General features: G+C 41.7%; 1 protein-coding gene across 2 annotated transcripts in view; it reads left to right on the top strand.

Moving 5' to 3' along the window:
- The window catches only part of GLI3 (GLI family zinc finger 3), a 203,432-nt gene extending 178,894 nt beyond the window's left edge, over positions 1–24,538 (top strand). For both annotated transcript variants that reach the window (XM_052698982.1, XM_052698981.1), the window contains exons 11-15: positions 10,085–10,234; positions 10,806–10,970; positions 12,895–13,185; positions 16,355–16,682; positions 17,876–24,538. In XM_052698982.1, the coding sequence (XP_052554942.1) occupies positions 10,085–10,234; positions 10,806–10,970; positions 12,895–13,185; positions 16,355–16,682; positions 17,876–20,169 (3,228 nt within the window). In that variant the 3' untranslated portion in view covers positions 20,170–24,538. The remainder of the gene's footprint in view (positions 1–10,084; positions 10,235–10,805; positions 10,971–12,894; positions 13,186–16,354; positions 16,683–17,875) is intronic.
- Positions 24,539–24,941: the final 403 nt, after the last annotated feature.

Below are 24,941 nucleotides of genomic sequence, written 5' to 3'. Positions count from 1 at the left end.
GAGGCCTGTGAGTGAGTTTCAATGGATTTAACTTGAGTTTTGTGGAAATTCTGTAGCAGTTGCACGCAAAATCAATTTTTACCCCTAAATGGAAGATCATGAACCAGAAAATTTTGAATTTGAGCCTCAGGTAGTTTTCTGTCCTTCCATATTCAGTCGCTCCTAGAAGATATCAGACTTATTTTCTATTCAGCATTCCTAGGTGACTGTCAGACATCGTGAAGGGCAGATGTTGCATTTCAGGCCATTCTGTACCCTGTTCCCTGTCCAGCTGTAGAAAAATACCTGTCCTTGTTTGTACCCTACTGTTTTGACTGGACTGAGAGAGGAGAATGAAGCTCCATGTAGTGAGCACTCCTCTTTTGTAGGTTTGCAGCAGGAGGAGGCATCCTGCCTCCCTACTGTCATGCCATAGAGCTTTCCTGAAGGCAGGAATCGTTCTTGCCTCTCACTCCACATCATTTGGATCTATAGCCAGATCACAGCTATATAATATATATCACAGCTTATAAAAAAGGGATGACCCTGCAGCAAAAGGCTTTTTTTTTGCTCATGTGTTGCAGCTTATCCATGAGTGCTCAGGCAGACCTGTGATCATGCAGCCAGATGCGTACAAAAAGAACCAAGAGTGATGCTGAAGCTAGTGTAAGGTGAAGGAGTTTACCAGTATCTACACAGTGGATACCCCAAGAACTTGGTCATCCTAATGTCTTTCTCCCCATCACCAGCAGATTGTGGGAGAGCAGGGCATACTTTTGGAGCACAGAGACATAACCATAGCATCCCTTCTTGACAACAGCTGTCTTGAGTTTCTGCTTCATGGTTTTTACTTTCAGTTCATTCACTTCTTTGCTGCAGCTCCCCAGCACATATGCAATTAGCTATGTCCTTGGGAAAGTCAAAGAATGAGGACCAGGACGAGGAGGTTTTATTGTTTGTTTGTTTGTTTGTTTCTATAACATCAAAATAAAGTAGCTGTAATACCTTGTTTCATCAACTAAGGCTGATGTAGGACAGAACATTGATGCTGGAGGAACTTAGAAGGCCCAGTTGTCTCAGCAGCACATTTTGTAAAATTACTTCCATACATTTGGAAAAAAGAATTAAGAAAGCTTCCTGTTATATGTCACTTTCACCTATTAATCTCCCAGCTACAAATACAAGGATGCAACTTTCAAGAAAGAGATGACACTTGATTTTTTGACAGTTATGGAAGGCAACATCAGAAAAGAAGCAAAGCTGAGAGTCATCAAGGCATCATTCTGCTGCTGTAAAAGTGAAATGATTAATGGCCAGAACATTTGTCTTTTTATTCTGGCAGAATCTCATTTATTAAATTTTCACTTTTAGGAAATAAAAATGTAGTTTCTGCCCATTTCTTTACAGCTACATGCTCTTACACAGGAAATAAAGGGAGAGCTGTAAAACATTGCCTTTGATGGAGCTGCATGTTGCTGCTAACAGACTTAACTGTACTGTATATGTGAATATATCTATATTAAAAGAAACAAGAACAAGATGTAATGTTATTGAGAAGGAATCCTCACAATATCCCATAAGTTCTGTTCCCTCCACAAAATACCCTGAAGCCTACCAAAAAGCTGTCTAAAACCTGGAAACGTAGATTGCAGTCTAAGGGAATTGGTTCTCAGCCTGACCAGCAAGCTGTGTTTGCTCTACTGGTATTATATCATATCCATACTGTATAACTGCTAAATCAGAGATTAAAAGGAGGTCATGCTGTATTATGAACTGCTGCCATTATTTTTAGGATTAGATAACTTTTCTTTTTTTTCCCTCCCTGCTGATTCTCTTTATGTCCTAAGGGCAAATCCTTTCTCTTGGGTCAGGAATGTAATAAGGCAGGTTTTCCTCTCTCCAGGATATTGTGTCTGTCTCACTGTGTTTAAATTGCCACAGAAAGCTCTTCTGAGCAAAATACAGTATTTTCTTTGTACAAGAGCCAACGATTGACGTATCCTTGGGGACTTCTCTGTCTTTAGCATTTAAACACACAAGTTGGATACGTTTAACCTATTGATAGGCAACAGAGACAACTATAGAATTTACTGCAGGAGAACAAACAGGGACAGAGAACGAATATATATATATATATATATATTTTTAATTAACTTACAGATTGAGAACTTTTATTGCTGTTGTTAGTGCAAAGAGATGAAATGAGGAAAAATAATCAGACCTATGTTTTCAGCTGAAACAGGATGGTGAGTAGAAAATAGTCCTGCTGGATTAGCATACTCCTGTCTAATACAGTGTCACATTTAGAGATTAAGACTTCTCCATGCCCATAAAATCAAATAGCATTTGGAATCAGATGCCTCCTGCACTTGCAGCAAATTTCACTAAATGCTATTATCTCTTAATTATTACTAGCTTGAATTTTCTCTTTCTTTGGGCATTTCTGGCTTCTGGCTTCCAAAGTTGTATGCTTCATGAGCCAAGAAGAGTCTGTTTTTGTGTCTTGCCCTGACCCCAGATCTTCAGTACATCTTTAAATACGGCTGTAAACCCGGTCTTCTACTGGCAGAGATGCCAGTCAAAGGCAGATACTGACCCAACTGGTTGCTGCATCTCTGGAAGAGGCATCTCTGGAAGAGGTTGGTTCATCCTTCCCATGGACTGCTTTCTCATACATCGCAGACAAAAAAAAGCTGCATTAGAGCAGGCTGTTTGGACTGAGGCAGGTGAATAAGCAGGTTATGAGATACTGAGACGGTAGTGCTAAGGAAAGGTGGTGAGCTCTTATGGGGCAGAACAATTCAGTGTTTCCGTGCAACCAGAACACCATGTATATTCCCTATGAAAGGAGAGGAACTGTGAGTTTTAGAGGGATAACGGACGTGTGGGATTTGTTATGGGGGAATACGTTATGCTTCATGCCAGCACAAGCACTCAGCACCAGTATCCTTGAGGCCGGATACATACATTGGAAAGACAGTTTCCCTACTCAGGAAATGAAGCAACTTAGCATTGCACTCCACATGTGTGTGGAAGCACTGCTTTGGTTGAAAAAAGGAGAGGAAAAGTTTCTCGATGCAAGAATCAAGATTCCTCATCAACTGTTCCAAAGACTTTTACAGCATAGGCAGCCATGTTCAAGTGCAGATGTGCAAGATGGAAACCGTGTTCTCTCTTACCTCTTTTCCTCACTTTCCTTCTTTCTTTTTTCCATCTTCCATTCATTGCTTTCCATGCTTTCCGTCTTCTAGTACCTGTCATCCCTTCATACTTTCTTCTGCAAGCTGTCTTAAGTTATAAGTCGTGATTGTTTTTCAGCTAGGCTTCTGATTTTGATCCCCCTCTTTCTTCATTGACTGCTATTGCCAGTTCTCAAGTGATGGAGATGGGAATCCAGACCAGCACAGCAATAAATGAGCTTCAAGTGTAAATTCGGCTGGAATGCTGGCTAACATGTAATTTTTCCATACAGTGAAATATTAACAGTCACATACATAGAGTTCATGTATTAAGTTAGTAAAAGAATATAAGTTATATTTCCTGTTTTCCACATACCGTGCAATTTTCTGCTTTTATTTGGTGATTTGATTATTTTTCTGATTGGGATGACTGAAACTTTCCCAGTCACGCTGGAGTTACAAACACTTGTGGTACATATTTAGTTGTACTGTTAAAAACATCACACTCCTCTCATACATGTAACCTCTAAATACATGATTACTGACGTGGTGTGCCATTACTGCACATTTAGGTTTATGATCTTGACCAAATCTGAGGAGGAATGGGAGGCTTTATTTAGAGTGGAAAACTGAAAATTAAGCATTGAGGTTGAATGACAGGATCAAATACTGCAGGGTGAGGAATGCCGTGTGCAGACTCAGTATTTAGTGCATTCATTATACACTCAGGAAATTGCCATGGTTTTAAGATCCAGCCAATTTTAACTGTGGGTATTCTGATTCGGCAAAGGTGTCGAGACTGCTGAGGCACTGACCTACTTTGGGCCAGATCAGTGGATGGTATGAATTGTCATGTTGCTAATCAGCATTAGTAGAGATCTCTCACAACACTATTTCTTAAATCTTCTCTAAATTATGGAAGACAGGTGCAAAAACTAGTATGGAATAACAATAAGTGGAACAAAGGAAAGGAAGCTGAAGTAGAGATAGCTATCTGAGCTTCTCCACAGGCATGTGCCTATGCAGAAGTGCAGAGTTTTCATGTATAGCTATAGCTTTGGCTTGGCTTGAGGAACTGAAAGCAGCTTAAGCATTTATGCCACCATAAGGGTTTATGACTGCTTAAGTGCTTCTTCTGTCTTAGGAACTGAAAATGACTGACATACTTATGTCACCCTAAGGACATAAAGTCAAAAGCATACTCCTGACTCATGCAGTAGGAAGCGGACATTAGTCTCTTGGGGTTGCTTAATCTGGTTGTGCCTACAAATGATCCTTAGTAGGGAAAGGACTATTTTCCAGGAGATTAAAATGCAGGCATCGTGCTGACAGGGAATCACAAAAGTTTGAGAGAAACTTGATTGCAGCAATGGGAATGCATTTGCGGACTCTGCTGGGGATCTTGGTCTACTGAGATGCACTTTTCAGCCTCCTTACAATAGGATTTCTATTGTGGGAAGGTATTTCCCACCTCACCAGGACCTCCTTTATATGCTGACTTCTTTACAAAGCTTTTTGTCTGTCCGTCTCTCCATGGATCATGGAGTTTATGAGATGTTAATGAGGCGGTAGGGGTGTGTGACTGATGTCATCTCCTCGTTGTCTTATTGCCTAAAATGGTAGCAAGGAGCAGTGACTAGCCCAGCATCACATCCCTGGGGAGCAGGCAAGCAGGGTATTTCCTGAAGTGCTGCCCTGTCACTCTTCTGAATGATGGTGCTCTTTTTACATCCACTCATCTATCTAAGGAAGCTGTGTGGGTCAAGAACCTCAAAAGTATGCATGCTACTCGGGAAGGGATGACTACTTTAGGTGGGAATCAGAAACCGAAATACTTCAGTGCATGTGATTTAGGTCTTACTTTTTTCCGAATCTTAAGCCCCCATCTCTACTGCAACTGTAGTAGGAGATATTATTTCCCAAGGTTTGTTCTTAGAAGAGATAAATTAACAAGCCACAGGGCACTCAGTTGCTTCAGAAGTGGTCTCAAGTGTCTACACAAAGAGAGCTGTACTTAGACCTGGGCAAGGATAGGTAAGTATGAAGGTGAACTCTTACATAGGACAGATGGGAAGAGGGCCAGGAGGACCTCTGAGCTGGAACGGGCTAGCACAGTCTTGAAAGCAACAATGAGGAACTTGGGGGCAAAATGACAGGCAGGGACTTCCACACCTCAAGGCAAAGCAGGGAAGGAGAGAAGGAGCAAGGACTTGGTCATCCTAGAGAAGACCAGAGGGAACCAGCTTATTTAATCCAGCAAATGCAGGCAGAGAGGAGAGTTATCCATAAATTAGTTGGGACGAGGGAGGGATACAAAAACCATGCAAGGAAACAGAGCTGTTTAAGCTGAAGGATAGTGTTGGCACAAGAACAAATGAGTATAAATTGGCTGTGAATAAATTGAAACTAGAAATGAGTTGCTAACCAACAAAAGAGCAAGTTCCTAGAGCAGCTTCCCACTGGGGACAGAGCAGAATACAAGTGCACTTAGAAGATGAAGCTTGTTTGTGAATGGGATTATGTGTAATGGGGCTTGCTGTAGTGAGGAATGAACTCAGTGACCAGGAAGTCCCCTCCTGTTTCTAACTGTACATCAGCTTAGGGACAAATCTACATCCCTTATGCAAAACATGTAAACAAGAGTGTTACCTGTGGGACTTGCAGGTCAGGGACGACTGATCCCTTTCCAGGCCAGCCTCAGAGCTGTCGAGTTATTGCTGGCCACAATCTTTGCATGTTTCTGCTGTGCAGCTCCCTCGAGCAACTGCTGGATAAGCTGTGCTTAGCAGCTGTTGTGCTGCAATGCCTCTCCATGTCTCTGTTTTCATTTCCTATGCTGCCAGCCCTGCTGGTCTAGGGGTTATTCTGCAGCAGCACAGGTCAGGGCAAGATTTGTGCTAGAAGGTGCTTTAAACACCCCTTCTGTCTGAAGTGTATAGTGAAGTTTAGAGGAGACATTTAGCACCCCTGTTTAATTTATAGTTCCAGGAGAATAAATGTGAGAGGCTAAGAAAAGCCTAAAATTGTAATTATATAATAGAAATGAAAGCAATTTTTAGCAGTACGGACATCATGCCTCCTTAACCACACACTACCAAGGCAGTGTGGTTCTTTCCAGTTTTTTTCCTAGCATGTGCTGGGGTAGTGTGTCCAGAATAGAAAGCAGAATCAGGAGGTTTGCCCAATGATTTCTGCTTTATCCCTCAAATAACACTTTGTCTTTACAGATGTAATCGCAGTTGCAGGTGACGGTCGTTCTTTTTCTCGTGTTCCTAACTCATTCCACTGATGTGAACGGTGCTGCTTGACTCTGTAACAGCAGAAATGGCCTTTCTTCATGAACTGAGTAACTAAAGGGTACCAAGGAGTCAGCTTGGATGTGGTTATACATTCCCTTTCCTCTAAAAAATGCACAGAGAAGGGAAATCAAGCATTAATTTATAGATCCCACCTCCAGCCTCATTTCGTCAACTGCTACTGTATGGAGTTGCACACGGTGTGCATTGACCATGTAAGAACACATTTTTAACATGCTCCCTCTTTGAATTGTATTATTTCTTACCATGTAAGCATTCATGCTTCCAAGACACTGCAGGTTGTGCTTCCAGATGCCAGCTTCCCTAGTAGAAATGACACACCAAGTTCAGCCTTAATTTCAATAAATCTGTTGGTTTTGCTCTGGAATTGAAATCTATTTAAGAGCTTTCTTCTTCAAAGCCAGGGCATTCTAAAACCAAAATCGATATAGAGGTCAGCTCCCTCTGTTCATGTTGGAGCCAAATGTTAATAGCAACATTCTTTAAAGAAAAGAAAATGAGCCAGGACAGACTGAGGCTTGGTAATGAGCATTGAAATGACATGAAAGTGACTGGAATTCTGCAAATGACCCCTGTTTAGCAGCTTTTCAGAACTGTGTGCAATGGGAGATAGCTAGTGGAATTTGAGCTTTTATCAGGGCCTTTTTTTTGTCAGGTCACAAATTCTTAATAGTACAGAGCTGGTGCTTCAGAGCCTTGTGTTAGCAAGCCTGACACTAGGGAGTAATATCGTTGTCTTTCATGCTCCTATTTACTGTCATAAGGATTACCAACATAAGTAAAACTTGCAGGTTTGAGTCTATCAAATTAAAAGAAAAGCCTTTTCACACCCTGAAACTGCATCAAAATTCAATTTCACTGGGAAAAAAAATATCCTTCTGATCTAGTCCCTGGAATGTGACATTTCATGGGTGTAATAAGGTTACAAACAGATTATAAATTGAAACCCTATAAATCCTCATTGTACTGCACCAAAGCTTCTGCTTTGCATAATACTCTTATTCCTGACTGTTCTTTGTTTTACAAGCTGAAAACTATTCACTTTCTCTCATAATAGAGACCGGGGAGTCAAAACCACCATGCAAAATCCAAACGTAATTATGTGAGTCAATGAACCTGAATGCCAGAGTTCACAAACTTCTAAACTTTTCTCATTGCTGTTGTTTGCACAGTGAGGCCTTCCTCTTCATTAAGCATATTTTAGATATGGCACATTGTTTTCTGCCAAATAACAAACCTAAGCAAATCCCAGTGTTTTAAATCTAGTACCTGTTTTGTCGGTGTAGTGCTGCTAAGTGCCTGTAGTTGGCTGGTCAGTTCTCAGATCATACTGTGAGTGTGCAGGGCGTTGGAATCTGGTCCTGTGCAATCAGGGTAATAAAGGCAGTGGGTGTCATTATCCCAGAGCACTTCTGAGTTCTGCTGTGCTCTTGTGCTCATTTAGTGTGGAACAAGATCTTTCTGGACCAGCCTATTTGTATTTAAATGCAAATACACTACACTATTTGGGGCACTTTTGTAGGTTTGCTGAAACACTGCTCCTATGTGAAATGCAACCAAAAAGCAACTGAGGTCATATGAGAGATAAAAATTACTCAGATTAGCAGAAGCTGTAGCGAGCTCATTTCTTCTAGGCTTTACCTGAAGAGGATCCTCAAAGGAATTAAACAAGAACAAGATGACTTGCAGACAAGCTTTCAAAGGCTTCCTAGAGCATCAATGCCGTGAGCAAGAGCTGTGCAAAGAGTGGTTTGATAGTGGCAAAAGCAGAAAGGAGTGACAGGATGAGGGAGCAGGGCCAACAACTGTGGAGTGACACAGTCGCACAGTGATGTGACGGTGATCACAAGATGGCTGACAGATGAGCCACCGGAGTGACAGACAGAGGTCATCCTAGGGAAGCTTTTTCAGCAGCTCTGGTGAACCTGGACAGAAGAGGGGGTGAGGGAAGGAGCATTTTGCCCACGAGGAAGGACAGTTTTAGAGGATGCTTAGACTGATAAGTGTGAGAAGTCCAAAGGGCGAGGAGCAAGCTCATTTGGAGCGACGAAATTGTCCTGCAGGGAGTGTTTCTGAAGAAGAGAGTGTGTGTGTCCACTCAGGACAGTGGGTAAAGAGCTTCTGCTGCGGGCTGCCTGACCCAGCCATGGTGATTTGGAATCCAGGGGAAATCCCACGTTACCCATGCAATTGTGTATAATTTCTCTCTTGGCCGTATCGGTTCAACCACATAGATTATAGTCTGTAATATTTATAGGAAGTGTATTCAGTATATTGAGGTTTGTCCCTTTCTCATACAGAGGAGTGCACATTAATCTCACTGTACCGTTCTGATTCAGTTCCACAACGCTGGGCACTGCATACTTGTGGTACAGCCGTGTGTAATGCGAGGGGGCTACATAATGTAGGTAGGCACTTGGAACGTAAACTGCAGATTACATGCTGTGCATTGTCCAACACATCTTTGTTCTGGCCATGTGCTTTGTCCACCAGAAACTTTAAGAAATAGCAATGAAGTTTAGGAAAGAGAAAAGAGCAGTCATCTTTTATAGGCAACCGACATCTGTTTGCCATGGAGATGTTGCATAATTGTGAATATAAGTGATAATGCTTAGTTATCTGATTGTTTTCAGGTCTTCAGGGAAGATTGGGATTATCATTTTTTCTTTTTTTTTCTTTTTTTTCTGTGCATGTGTGTGCAACTGAGTTTCTCTAGGACTGGCTTTTTCTGTGAGCTACTTATACACCAGATACTGATTTCATCTTTTGCTGTGATCACGTGTAAACTCTGGAAGCAGTTTTTCTTAATGGGAATAATCTCATTTGCTGTGAAATGCAGCCATCTAGTGGCACAACCAGAAAGCTGTGGTAGGAAGTACAGGAACGGTGACGTGTCTGAGGCAGGGTTTATCAAAGGGAGTTCAGGAGGATGAACTGCTGAAATTCCAACCTTTGTGCACCTTTGCAAGTCCAGGTATTGGATGATTTTGTTGCTTTCTGAAGCTGTGAAAAACAAGCAACCATGAAAAATAATAATAACTTGAGGCTGATCCTGGTTCAGCAGCTTGTTTCTGCTCAGAAACATAATCAGTGAGAATTAAATTCTTTGCCAAACTGAATCTTGATGAAGGGAACAGAGCAAGCTACTTTTCTGAAAAAGGTAGACAGCCCTAGCCTGTCTCTGGGTACACTCACAAACAAGAGTTGTCTGGGACTACAGATCCAGGCTGGGTGTCTCTCCCAAAGGCTTCTGGGCAAGGCCATATTTTGCAGTGGCAAAATCCGTTTTGATGGATGGTTCTGTGCATGGAGTTTTTAGCTATTGGACTATGTAGAGTTCTGTCTCTTCTACCACAGCGTATATAGGAGGCCAGTACTAAAAGAAAGTAAGGAGAATGGGGACTGGGAAGATCTGATCGAAACTTGGTTTAGCAGTTGTGTTGATTTCTGAGGTTGGAGCTCATTTTTTTAGGCCTGATTCTGTAAATGTCGTTTGTTGAGTGGTACTTGAGTATCACAAGACCAATGCTGTTTCAGTGCAAATCAACAGGAAGACTGCTGGCAAAGTTATGTTTCTGTTAATCTGTAAACTTCCTTCTATCCAAACAGCATATAAATAATGACCACATACATGGTGAGAAGAAAGAGTTTGTGTGCCGATGGCTGGACTGTTCCAGGGAGCAGAAACCATTCAAAGCCCAGTATATGCTGGTGGTCCACATGAGGAGACATACAGGGGAAAAGCCACACAAATGCACTGTGAGTAAAGGAGGCTGAGCTCAGACTTTGACAGGGACCTGGGGCCATGTAGGGAGCAGGGCAACACGGGCGCTGTGTGCTCTGACCTCCTGTCCATCAGACACTGCTATAGTTGACACTGCCTGTCTGCTTTGTTATCCAGATGGCCCAGATGGTAAGAACTGGATAACTTGGCCAACTTTCTCAAATTTAAAAAGCAAAGGCCCAAAAGGCACAGTATTAAACTAGTATTAAACAGGACTCAATTTGCTTAAACTGTTTGAAAGCACTTTCTCTTACAAAGCTACATCTGGGTATCACTGTGGGGCCACGAGACTCAATGACTGCCTTAGACAAAGTACATGAATGTTGTTCTTTCCTGTGAGAGAAGATTTTTATGGTGCTGGAAGCATTTTAACTTGAATTGTGATGATTTTGCACGGGTAAAATTAAAACTAAAACCTAACAAGTCAAAACAAAACTACATTGCACACAGTTATGAAGGCTTGGAATGTTTTTAAACAGGTCAGCTTTTATTGTTTCTTGCAAGTCCAAATATTAAAATTAATCCAGACATACTCTTTATCTGCAGTTTGAAGGTTGTACAAAGGCCTACTCCAGACTAGAAAACTTGAAAACGCACTTGAGATCTCACACTGGAGAGAAACCATATGTGTGTGAACACGAGGGCTGCAACAAAGCTTTCTCCAACGCATCCGACAGGGCCAAGCACCAAAACAGGACTCATTCAAATGAGGTAAGTAAGCATAGCTTCCAATAAATAAGTAAATAAATAAATAAAATTGTGAGTCGAACAGACCTAGACTTACAATATGATCATAGCAGTTTGTTGTGGAGGACAGCTATAGAGATTCTCAGCAACCTGAAGGGAGTACTGGATAACAATTATCAGCACAATCATTTTAACATCAGGCAGATCTAAAGAAGCTACAGGTCATTTTGTTAAGTATGAGAGGAGTGGAGGGACGATTGGTGGGGAATCTAGTGGAAACATGCATGTTAACCAGGAGAAGATTTGAGCTGACATGCTGCAATCATTTTTCTTTCTGGAGCTGTTGGGGTTGTCCAGCCCTCAGAAGGTGTCACCTTGCCTTGCTGCATGCTGACATCTGGTGGCTGTCGAGTTACAGCTTGCTCAGGAGGAAAGGAACCACAGCCTCCTGCACTTCTTGCTTCTTAAGCAGAGTGGGAGCAAAGATTGCCCGCCTAGGCTCTGCAACATCTTGTAATGTCCCTTCCAGCAGGTGCTGGCAGGCATAAAGAAGTCTCTGGGGGCTGGAAAATTTGAGTTGCCCTAGAAGTTCTGAGTTGCATCTCTTCACTCTTCTCAGGACTATTACTGTTCTTTTTTCCTTTCTGAATAAACCTCTCAGAGTAGGGATGAAGTAGAGGGAATTTGTTCTTTCCAGGCAAACCCACTGTGGCAGTCACATCTGTCTCAACAACAGCAACATTCTTAGACAATATATACTGATATAGGGCCTGCCATGAATGCCACTGGAAAGCAATTTAGCAGTTCCTCACAGTGGCATTTCGATTGTTAAGTAAGTAAGCTAGATGCAGATTTAAAAGCAACTCAGATATCTTGATGCAGATGTATTGTACAGAGCTTAGCTGATGTGTACGTCCTTAGCATCTGGAGAAAACCTGCTTCAGTACTTCAGCATTAACTTCACGTTGTTACAATTGACATTTTTGCTCTTACTCAAGCCAGTGTGAGCACTGACATGAGTGGATGGAGACTCAGGCCATAGATAGCCATTAAGAAGCTATATTTGTCAAAGGCTCTCTAGTGCCATTTATAAACATAGAGAGAATGCCTTTAAGAAACTCTGCATGGGGAACTCTTTTTCTTGAGGGTTAGTGTAAATAAGACTTAAAATAGTAGTTTCTTGGAAACATTTCAGTAATAAAAGTGAGTGAGTGATACTTTCTTTCCTGAGGTAATTAGAATGTTTAGGAAGGATTCAACTCTTCCATTCTAAGCTTCTCATTATATAAGGACAAAGAAAGTCTTGGCAAGATTATAAGGCAGTAAATTTACTTTTCTCCATATTGCTTATTGGACCAGAAATATTTGTAGATAAAGGAGGCTATTTTTAAAGAAAATGAGTGATCAATTATGCTAGTAACAGTAGTATTACTAGTACATATATTGCTACAGTGTGAAAATGCTTATGGAAGTGAATGCTGTGCTTTGACACGTGAACTGGTGATCTGAAAGGGCCAGGATTGAAATTCTTCCTCAGATCTTCCTGCCTGAAAAAATGTCCCAGCATGTTGTGAAGGTAATTGTTTGCCTCTGAATGCCAAAGAGTAGGTATTGGCTATAGTGGAAATGAAGTATCAGATTGCTGAGAGCAGTGGACAGGATAGATAGGCCAATCTTCATCAGCTTCCATTGCTTTGCTGCTGTGATAAGTCAAAGCCTGTGCCAGTTCATATTATGAGAGACTCTGTCCTCTGTAAGCCATGCATCATTATTGAGTACCAAAACCAGGGGAAATCAATAGATTTGACTCTGTGCAGACACTCTAGAGACTGTAAATTAGGTAACAAATTCACCATGAAAGGGTATAGTGCCATCTGTGCTCCAAGGAGCTCTTCAGGACTCCCATATGGAATTAAAGTTAATTTGAGTGTTTTTCCTGGCATGGCAGAAACCGTACGTTTGCAAGATCCCAGGCTGCACAAAGCGCTACACAGACCCCAGTTCTCTACGGAAACACGTCAAGACGGTGCATGGGCCAGAAGCACACGTCACCAAGAAGCAGCGAGGAGACATCCACCCCAGGCCTCCACCACCCAGAGACCCAGGCAGCCACTCTCAGACACGATCGCCAGGCCAGCAGACTCAGGGTGCGACTGGGGAGCAGAAGGACCTCAACAACACTACCTCAAGGCGTGAAGAATGCCTGCAAGTGAAAGCAGTCAAGTCAGAGAAACCAATGGTATGCAATACACTGTGACATTTCCCTCGCCCTTTCTCTTTTTGGAACTCCCATGTTACTCCCGTTATGAAATGCTCAAACCCATAAACTCCAGCTCACGAGTTTGGATCTTTGTGAGGCTTTCTTTTTCGTTTACACTGTAAAATGTTTTTAAAGCCCGAGAAATAGCAAATAAAAAGATTACATCTAGTCTGTGCAATACACAGTAAGTGCAGTGCTGGCAACTCTCGCAATAATTGTTTCTCTTAAAACTCCATCTTCTGGAATCGTCGTATTAGGAGAAAATCATAGCTGTCATTTTAAAAAGGCAGGTTTTTTTCCACTCTTCTGTTTGCAGAAGAGAGATAGAGTATGTGAGTCCTGCAGCCTCAAATTCTGAATGCAAATAAAACCAAGTCAAAATCACTGCCATGTTGATGTTGGTGATGGTAAATTTTGGAGAATCTGGAGAAAGAGTCGGATTTTAGGGGCTTGAGGATTTCTGACAGATGGAATGTAAGTGAAGCAAGGTGAGGTGACTTTCTTCAATGGCAGGAGGAGATCTTCTCATAATATTTGATCTTTACTGTGACTCTTAGGTTAATCTGATACTTACTTTAATTTGACCATGTTAGCCTAATTCAAATTTAAGTTAAAGCGAATTTAAAGTTTCATCAAGCCTTCCTCTGGTTTATCTCCAATGTACTGTATTATACCAGTGTGAAGGACCTCATTATTATTAGAGCTTGAGCGTAAAATTAACTCAGTTTTCTGACATGCTGTTTGAAACAAAAGAAGTCCTTCTTTCACGTGCCTTCCCTTAAAATGCATCCTATTCACAAGGATTAAAACCAGTAACTACCTCTGTACTGTTACTGCCAGTAAACTACCTCTGAGTCTACATTTCATCTGGACCCAATTCTTGGGAGCTACAAATATGAGGCCTCCAATCTATGCTTATATGGTTGGTCTTCATGCTGCAGTTCAGAATGATTACTCACTGAAATACGAGCTGTTGCTATACTGTGTTTAATGCTTACACCCAAACTGTGGAATATCCCAAATTATATACATTAATCCCAAATTCACAAACATTCAGGTGTCCAGAGTTAACTCCTTTTGAAGTCCAAAGGAGATCCTCTGCCATCTTTGGTGATAACTGCCTTAAATTACAGAGGAACAAAACCCATTCCTCTCTTGCTTGTGTAGCTAAATCCATAGTGTTACTGAGGTATGCTGAGCTCTCAAATATAAATGGTTTCATAATAATGATTGCTTTCATGGTGTTAAATATTTATATCTGGAAAATATCTTCTAAAAACAATTTTATGTTTCCTGTTCTTATTGCTTGTGTGAATTAAGCTCTGTTTCTTAACTAATCCTGTGTCTTTTCTGTCTAATGCTCTTAAATGTCTTGTTCTAACTTCCTAAGGACAGTGGGTAATAAGGTGAGGGCATTTAAACTTCTCTGTTTTTCTTACTGCAACATTATTTGTGTCTTTATTTTAGCCTTTTGCCTGTTATCCAATCATTCCTTTATTTAGTAATGTGCAATCCATCAAACTCATTCCCAAATGTAACGTGCTGTGAGTATTTTGCAACATTTGACATGTGAAAAATCTGGCATATTGGTGAAATGTCTTCAGAAATGTCTTTGAACCTCTCTCTAGCCCTTTTTTTTTTAATTGCACACCTAGAAATATGTTTCCCATAATGCTGTTCTTCTGTAACCTACCTCACTGTCATCTTTACATGTGGCTACAAGAACAGGCTTCTAACCATCACTGCTCTTCTTCCATATGACATGGAGCTATCGTACAGAAGCACAAGCTCTCTTCTGAGTAATAACAGTCGTTTCTATTCTTGTCACCAAATCTTCTGTGGCCAGGATTTGGAAATCAGCTTGCTCAGTGTGGCCTCATAAATTGTAGGTATCATCATTCAAGTTAGAAGTAATGTAATAGTTATTGCATCTGAATTGACTCCTCGGGGACACATGAAGCTACAGTACTGCTTTCATTCACTCATGTTAAAAGTGAGAGCAACCATTGCTACCTCAGAAATTCTTGCTAGCATTTGACAGTACGAATGTGCATAAAAATCACAGGCTGGCAGGAAAAAAAAACAAGGTGAAATTGTTTACATGAAACTGTTCTTGGGAGCAAAATGATACTGCATGCACAGACTTAACTTGTGATCACTCTAATACAGCCCCCTGTGTCCAGAAACTTCTGCCTGTCTTGCTACGTTTTGTCTGTCAGTCAGTCAGTCAGTCTGTTTCAGTTTGTTTGAGAGATTTCCCCCGTGCTTTTATAAGTACATTGTGAGCATAAAAAGTAAATTGAGCCTGTATTTCCCCACAGCAAGAATCCTGCTACAGCAATGGGAGCACCGTTAAGAAAGAAGAAGCTATTGCAGTGGGTTTACATTCCTTCAGATAGACTGTACTGTGTGCTTAGAAGATTCCATAAGTTCTAATGAAACAAAGGATTTGATTTGGTAGATCATCACCTTTGTGATGCAGGGCAGAGATAGAATAAGTTAGAGTGTGCTGCTAAGGTCCTTCAGGATGCTGATAATATGTTACAGTAGTTTGCACTGATGCTCTGTCCCTGTTTTATTACATGCCAACATTTCTGGCCAACCACTGCTCGTAACAATGAGCCTTAAGCATGGAAAGTACTTCAGTTCTTTAGCCGCAAGTCTAATTTAAAAAAAAAACACAAAACACAACAAATTCCAGTGTTGTTGGAATCTTGTTTGTTTGTTTGTTTGCTGCAAGCCTAGCATTGTGAATTAGACCTCTTAACATGACTGAATTCTGGTCTGGTTTGTTGACCTGCATTTGGGAACAGTGCATACCCAACAGGAGTATACATGCATTCTCTTAAATGGTATGAAGTGATACAGTTCCCACTTATGAGATTAACTGAGATAGATGAATGGCTCATGTAGATGTAATACATACAGTCAGCAAGATATTGAAGTGGATGTTAGTGCTGAGTTTTGCAATGACAGTCATTGCTGTTGGTATTCCAGAAAGCTTCCTAATGAAAAATCACCGTCACCATTTAACATTAAACTTCTCTTTACGTTTTCCTTGGCTCCACTTAGATCTACAATTGTGTCAACAGATTAACATTGTCTGCTTAATCCTCACGTTCTTGTGTTGGTTCTTTCACTCCAACAGACATCTCAGCCAAGCCCTGGTGGTCAGTCTACATGCAGCAGCGAACAGTCCCCCATCAGCAACTATTCCAACAATGGGATCGAGCTTACTCTGACTGGTGGTGGTAGTGTAGGAGACCTCAGTGTCATCGATGAAACCCCAATCATGGACTCTACCATTTCCACAGCCACCACAGCACTTGGCTTACAGGCCAGGAGGAATATGACAGGGACCAAATGGATGGAGCAAGTGAAATTAGAAAGGTTGAAACAAGTTAATGGAATGCTTCCAAGACTGAACCCCGTTCCACCTTCCAAAGCCCCAACCTTGCCGCCTCTCATAGGAAATGGTAAGATTTGTGGAATGGAAGCCATGATTTTTGTCCTTAGATTCCTTGGTTGCAGTACTTGCCCCAAAATTGCAGCACTGGGGAAAGATTAGCACAGCTAATGGAATTCATCACATGTGAGAATCATCCATAAACTGATTACTTTTTGTTTATCCCCTCATTGCAAGCCTTGCTGCTCACCTTGAGGGAAGACTGATAGTCTTTTGTCTTATATCAGGGGAGACCAGCAGGACAGTAAACTTACTGTGATTGAAATAGTCCCTGTAGGAAAAGGATTGGACCCAAGATCAGTTTATTTTTTAGTCAATGCAAATAAATGAAATATCTAGCAGTTGATTGTATGGAATTCTTTCAGGTGAGACATGCAAGACACCCTTTGCATTGATACATCGGGCTTCCTTTAAATAAACTGCTTCCATGAATGCAATTAATTTTATGTACAGATACCACTGCTACAAAATGTAAATATTTATGAATGGGAGCAGGAAGAGATTTAGCCCTAAGGATCAATATCTGTTTTTGTATGAGATGGTGCTCATCTCTTGGTTGCCAAAACACGTCCTTGCTGCCTGTATATCGCCTACAGCATACCTGTAGGTTTATGCTCTCCCCCCAGCACGGACTGCCCAGCATTTCTGAAACACATTCAGTCAGAAGAAACCATGTAAAATTAAGAAACATATTCTGTTTACTTAAAAACAAAACAAAACAAGAAACCAGCAAAGATGTTTTGCAGTTGTTAGGAGTTATTTCAAGAAGTCTTAGAAATGACCTTGAATAGACTCCAATTTGAGTATTTTGCCATTTCCATGCAAATGCCTGTCCAATTATATTTTGCCTATAAAAAGCTTTCTTATGACTGTGTCCTTCTGGCACATCAGTAAGCATAGCTGCACTGCAGGCTAGGGGACTACAGCAGCTGATGACAGTTTGTGGCTACGGCCTATAAATTTTGTGCTGGGATTCACACTGAAATTTTACCATTGAGTCTCTGAATTAGCTTTTAACCTAGGGACACAGTTTTTGTCCCTACTTACTTCAATAAAGAGCTCTACTATGATTAGTTATGACGATGTAGACATTCCCACTTTTCTCTCTGCTTTCTTTACTTTGTGTTCTTTGGTTGTTTTGGGGTTTTTTTTGTACTAGTTTCTGGTAATACATGTTTGTTTATCTGTGAATTTTACCTCCAGGTACCCAATCAAACAGCAGCTGCAGTGTAGGAGGATCCATGACTATTCTGCCAAACAGGAACGAACTTTCAAGTACGGACATCACTGTGTTGAACATGCTAAACAGGAGGGACAGCAATACGAGCACAATCAGTTCAGCCTACTTGAGCAGCCGCAGGTCTTCTGGAATCTCACCTTGCTTCTCCAGCCGGAGGTCCAGTGATGCCTCTCAGGCTGAGGGAAGACCACAAAATGTGAGCGTTGCGGACTCCTATGACCCCATTTCAACAGATGCCTCTCGACGCTCCAGTGAAGCAAGCCAATGTGATGACCTGCCAAGTCTTCTCAGCCTCACCCCAGCCCAGCAATACAGGCTGAAAGCTAAATATGCAGCAGCTACTGGTGGACCCCCACCAACTCCACTGCCTAATATGGAGAGGATGAGCCTCAAAACAAGGATGGCACTCTTGGGTGACTGCAGGGAGTCTGGAGTATCTCCACTGCCTCCAGTGAATGCCCCTCGAAGATGTAGTGATGGTGGGGCAAATGGTTACAGCAGGAGGCATCTTCTGTCTCATGATGCTCTAGGAAATGGGACGAGGAGAGCCAGCGATCCAGTAAGAATGGTCTCCGATAACCTTTCTGTCCCTAGAGTCCAACATTTCAACAGTCTTAATAGCTTTAACTCCCCTGCTTTGCCTCCATCCATGGAAAAGCGCAACCTTGTCCTTCAGAACTGTGCCCGTTCTGAGGGTGGTGTTTTCCGTGGCTTCAGTTCCCCCTGTCCTCCAAGCATCAGTGAGAATGTCACCCTGGAGGCTGCTACGATGGAAGCAGGTGGCAGTTTGAATGATGAGGATCTCCTGCCAGATGATGTGGTTCAGTATCTGAATTCCCAGAACCAGAGCATGTGTGACCACTTGTTGAACAACGTCCTAGACAGCAACAAAATGCATCACAGTGTGGTTTTAGGAAACAGCAATCCTAGCAGCTTCGACCGAGCCCCTCCAGCAAGCAGTCAGCCTGCAGGCTCAGAGGCGAGCAAGAGTGACTTACCCATTCAGTGGAATGAAGTAAGCTCAGGAAGTTCTGACTTATCTCCTACAAAACTGAAATGTAGTCAGCGCTCAGCAGTGCAGCAGGCTAGAGCCTTTGGACTGTATAACAACATGATGGTTCAGCAGCAGAACTTGCAGAGAAGCAGTGTGTCCCAGCAAAATGGCTATCAGAACCTGATGGAAAACAATGGTTCCTATAGTTTGCAGCAGAACACAGTCCTTGGCAGCGGAGCCAACACTTCTTTCAGCGTGCAGCCCAATAAGCCCTACGGTGAAAGCATCAGCAGGCAACCAATGATTTCTGGGGCAATGGACAATTCCTGTGGCATGACAGTTCAAGGGCAGAAGCTAAGAAGCAGCAATATACCAGTGAGTGGGAACCAGCAAAATTTTGGTCATCCCATCGCATCCAGTGATCAGGCCACCAGTATGGCAAATGGGATGCAGAACAGGAATATGGTGGAACAGGAATATTTGCAAAACCAACTGGTTGGAGATGGCATTCATTACCAGGGAGTCAGTCAGTCTGGTCCAATGATGCTAGGGCAGGTTAGTCCTACCTCACAAAGCAGCCTCTATCAAGGGCCGCAGAGTTGTCCAGTGGTCTCTCATACCATTGGTAACCAGTCTTCAGGTTTGTCAGTGGCCAAGAATTACCAGCCGTGTGCTAATTACAGTGGCAACAGGCGGCAAAATGTGTTGAGGAACAACCTGGCGCAACAGCAAGGACATGTAAGTGATGGCAACCAGACGTACAGGGTAAACACCATTAAGATGGAGATGCAAGGTCAATCACAGCAGTTCTGCTCTAATATGCAGAATTACTCTGGTCAGTTATATGACCAAACCACGGGCTTTAGCCACCAAGCTATGAAAACAGGTTCTTCTTTCTTTGTTTCGGAAGCTAACTGCCTGCTGCAGGAGACTGCTACTGCAAACTCCTCTGAGCTTCTTTCCCCAGGGGCTAACCAAGTATCAAGCACAGTTGACAGCCTTGACAGCAACAGCCTAGAGGGTGTGCAGATTGATTTTGATGCTATCATAGATGATGGAGACCATGTCAGCCTAATTTCAGGAGCCCTGAGCCCAAGCATCATTCAGAATCTCTCCCGCAATTCCTCACGCCTCACCACTCCCCGAGCGTCTCTTACATTCCCAGCTATGCCTGTAAGCACAACCAACATGGCTATTGGGGACATGAGTTCTTTGTTGACCTCACTTGCAGAAGAAAGCAAGTTTCTTGCTGTTATGCAATAGACATGAAAAAAAAACAAAACAAAAAGCCCGCTTAGGAGATAACAGATGAAAAAAAGACTCGTATTTTTTAGTTGTGTATGTATTTTAGCAATCTCATCTCACCTAAATGGGATGTGTTTCAAGTATATTCCTTTTATGGAATAAGAACTCTGAAAACCCTAAAGTGTTCTAGGGAGAAACTGTCTTCCATTTCAGTTTTGAATCAGTATTGCTACACCCATTCCCTCACCTCTCACTTGCCTCTCTCTCTCTCCTTCCCTTTTTGAATGTCTGTATGCTTCTTTTTTCTTTTTTTTTTTTTTTTATTGTAAACCAATGTAAACGTGTGAAGTGCATGTTTTTGTTTTGTTTGGTTTTTTTTGAAAGAAAGTTCTGATGAAACGGCTTAATTTTCTGTTAGTCAAAAGAAACTTGACTGTATCAAACAATTTTTTCCCTACATAAAGGCACAAAATAACCATGCAGGATGTAAAGCAAACATACAGTGAGGAAATCCTCTCTGGATGCATTGAATACATCACCCTGAGGTGGACAACTGATTTAGGAATGCACTGCCACGGTACCCCTAAGCTGTAGTTCCAGATTTAAGAGCACAAGAAATATGAGGTTCAAGCAAGTAAGAAATGTAAGCCCAGCAGCCCCTCAATACCTAGCAAATGTGTAAGATTTTGGTAAACACAGAGATGGCTGTCATTGCCTTGCGTAAGGATACAGAGATTGTATTGTGCGTGTGTTTTTCAGAGGAGACAGAGGACAAGAAAGCTTTTCTTAGCATAACTCTTGTTTTATTTGCAGTATTTAGTATTCTGTTTTTCAACTTTTTAATTTGAATGACTGGATAGTGAAATTATGTGAATGTCTGCTGATCTGGACAGTCTGTAATCCTTTCTTTGCATACCACATTGATGGAGAGGTGATCAGGCTCTTGTGATGGATTATTTCATAGAATGAAATAATGAAACTCCAGTGTTCCAAGCTGGGAACTCTTTCTTCTTATTCTTTTTTTTTTCTTACAGTAACTATTCCTTTGCCAGAAGAATTGTCTTGCACATTCCTTCTGACATATACAGCTTTGTTAGATGGATTGTATATTTTACAGTAAGTAAATGCCTGTTGACATACCACATGGTTACAAATCCAAAAGCAACGTGGTCTTGGCACATTAAACCAGTAGCAAACAGACTAGCCAAGCAAATTGAAGTGATGAGAAGCAACCCAATAGTCTTAAATGTTTTTCTAGAGTATCCAAGCTTTACAAAATTGAAAGATTGAAGCTGTCATTTAAAGTAGCAAAGAAACAATCTTGCAAAGAAGCAAGTTGGTCTGGTAGCCTATCAAAATGTAAAAATACTAACCCTGTCACTCTAAACTTGCTGACAGCAGTGTGCATTTCAGCTTGAGGCAGATCAGTGAGTCAGTGCCTAGGCTCACTCACACCAGCAAAAATCAGACCCATCACACTGTGAGCATGAAGTAACTCCCTGGTAGAGGTGGATGGAATTTTGTCCATAACAGCCAGCTCTTGTAGAGGATTTTTGACTGTATTGTGCACCCACAAACGCTGTGCTCCTGGATAAGCAATTGGGCAGAACATTAAAAAGAGCAAGGCTTAAGTTCACGCATTCATGGAAGCTACACACAAGTGCAGCTCTTACAATCATCTCTGTTAACTCCTGACACTAAAATGTTAATGGGATGCGGGTGGTGCCAACACCCGCATCTGATGCCTGTGGGGAACTATAATTCATATAGATGTATGATGAAGAGAGGTGATTTGATCCATTTTGGACGACAAATACATTTTAGCCAAGTCAGAATTAAGAGTAGCACTAGGAGGTGATAGCTAAAGCTCAGAATGCCATAGCACTCTTTTTTTTTTTTTTTACTGCAGAAAAGGGTGGAATACCAGCTTGTTCAGGGCATAGCATTTGAGGAAAGTGAAGGAATGCAGCCTAAGTGGAGCTTTCTGACAACATCAATCTATTATCAGCTGTTACAAGCAGATGAAGAAGCTGTAAATCTGAAAGAAAACATTTGAATCCTTTGCTGAGGCTCTATTTGGGCTTATCACAGAACATATTAAATGTGAGCTGGACCGTCAGGGATCAAGACAAATGTAAATAAAAAGATTTCCTCAATATCCTACAACTTTTATCATTGTCCTGCACCTGTCTTTCTGCATACCTTTAGCAAGCATTTCTTTTCTTGTCTGCATTACGCACGTGTACTCCCTCCCTTTGTGCTCTTTGCCCATTGCCAGTTCCCTTCCTGACCTTCCTGCCCACCTTCAGCTCTGACAGCCTTCTGTAGTGGTCTTCAGCCTTCAGAGGGAGCTGTGCAGAGCTCATCAAGGCAGTTGGCTGGTTTGGATCGAGGGATGCTTCTATTGCTGCACTTCACCTTGCAGTGCAATTGTGTTGATAGCTCATGTCCCTACTGAGAAAGAGCATTAGGAAAGGCTTTGCTCTCGTCAGCTGGGATTATTTCAGATGGTTCATGGTAGCTAGTGGCTGGCTGTTCAATAAGCCATCGATTACATGTTTATAAACAGTTTCAATGGGGAGACTTATGACTTGCACAGGAAGAGGTGGCTGAGCAGAGGAGCTTTTTATTGTTATAGAGCGAATACATTTTAAAAAAAGGACTTTTAAACTCAGTTTTCCAGTTTATGATTGTATTTGCTTGTTCAGTTGAAGCTGGGAAAGATGTGAATCGTCAGAGCTTGGGAGAATCCATTCACATTGCTTAAGACTGAAAAAGGGACTGAGTATCTGATTTGCCTTCTTTCCTTGACAGACCTTTGTCACTCACTTAGCCCTGTTTCAGGCCAACAGTGTGTCTTGGCCTAAACCACGTGTTCCAGACAGTCATCTGGTTTTGATCTGGGGATGACAAAGAAACAAAGGCTCCACGGTGTCCTTGGAGAGATCGTTCAAATGGTTTATCATTTTCACTATTGAAGCATACGTGCCTCTCTTCTTACATAAACACATCACTTCTCAGCTTTTACTGTCCTGTCATACTTTTGTTTTTGATGCTAAAGAAGCTGATTTGTTGATGTCCGTGAAGGTACATCATAACCCAGCTATCTTCCTTTTTGGTTTTGTTTTGATGAGGTAGAGTGGGCTCTGTAAGGCTGAACACTAGCATCAAGTTGGCAGCCAGCTTCTGGATGTGTGATAGTCTGGGGAAAATCCCACCAATGTCACTCACAAGTTTATTAGCACCCTCCTGGTCTTCCAGTCACAGAGCCGAGGCTTGATTTTGTATGTTTGATGCATTTGGCAGCTGGAAGCACACCACTCACCCTAAAGTACTAGAAAATGCAGGAGTTTTTGTGATTTTCTCCTGTTTTTTAAAGTGTTGCTGTGGTCACAGCCTGACTCTGAATCACCCTTTCTAACGACTCTTCAAGGATCTTCCTGATCAGCTACTATTGGCCTTGGGCACACCCACCTTGCTCACATTTTTACAGACTTTTTCACTTTCCACAAATCTGGAGTCACTTGTGAGAGTTCATCCATGAGGATGAAAGGTATTTTTGCAGACAAGTCGGTGGGCTTCCAGCAGGGGAGTTGCTGGTACAATGGCTACTGTGTCCACATGACAGATAATCTTATTCTCTCCTTGGAGAATGGTCCCAGATGACACAAGCGTTGAAACCCTGGCTTGCTTGATTGCTTCCAGTCATTTCCTCCTTCTCCTCCCTCTCTCTTGATGACTTAGCTGGTTAGCTGGCCCACACGTGTTGCACAGTGGCTTGTCCTTCACAGTTTATATTCTCGCAATGTATGTGCCTTATTTTGTGTTATTCTTTAACAGAGAGGGACCAAGATATGTTGGCAGATGTTCACAATGAGGCTGTATTCTCCATTCAGCTGATAGCACATGCCACTGTTAGTAGTGTCTGAAGTGTCTTGTAAACCTCTGATATTCACGTGTTATTGTCCTTGGATTGATAGAATGTCTCCTACTGAAAAGTTACTGTTGTCAGTCCTGCAGATGTGTAAGATAAAAATGTGTTCATTTTTTTAACTTTTTTTTCTAGGGTTGTTGTTTGTTTTTTTTTTTTAATAAAGCTTGTAATCCTTTTTTCTTTTTTCTTTTTTTTTCTTTTCTTTTTTAATAGTGTAAATACATTTACGTACGGTAGGAATAGTGTTTGGCTGTACCAGGCCTTAGTGGTCTTAATTTGATAAACCTGCAGTTATGATCTGGTATTTCTCGAGCCTTAGGTTGATCTGAAGGGTCTGTAGCACCGTGTACATATAAACTGTACTTCTGCTTTCAGAACCACTTAGCTCTTTTGTAACAAAGAAAAAAATGTTTCTTACAATGTCAATAAAAACACAAAAGCCTTTGTACTTAAGTTCTTAGCTTTCAGCTTTTAAAATTTCTCCTTGGGGGAGGGAGTTTTTTGGTTGTTTTTTTTTTTTCATTTCGTTGGGCAGATTGTTTGCAGTGAGCATGTATCAATTCCACAAGATGTCCACTCACTTTTCTGTTTGTGCTTACCTGCTGATTGCTTCATTTCATTCACATTTTAAATGTTAACAGGGAGTCAAGACCTTCTCTTTAAAGAAAAACCTTGGGGGCAGAAGGGGAGAGTCAGGGGGGTGCTGGATGGAGGACTACATGAAACTGGTGTCAGAAAGATAAAATTTTGAAAGGAGGGGAGGAACCAATGTGATTAACCTCCAGCCATGGGCATTTTTGAGGTCAAAGCCAAGCTTTGTTAAGACTCTGTCCTGCTATATAAAGGCTGCTTTTTC

Source organism: Tympanuchus pallidicinctus, unplaced genomic scaffold (assembly GCF_026119805.1).
Source record: "Tympanuchus pallidicinctus isolate F22 unplaced genomic scaffold, pur_lepc_1.0 scaffold34, whole genome shotgun sequence".
In the NCBI taxonomy this organism is placed as follows: Eukaryota; Metazoa; Chordata; class Aves; order Galliformes; family Phasianidae; genus Tympanuchus; species Tympanuchus pallidicinctus.
Note: the sequence above shows the minus strand (reverse complement) of the source record. Positions and strands in the feature narration are given on the sequence as shown.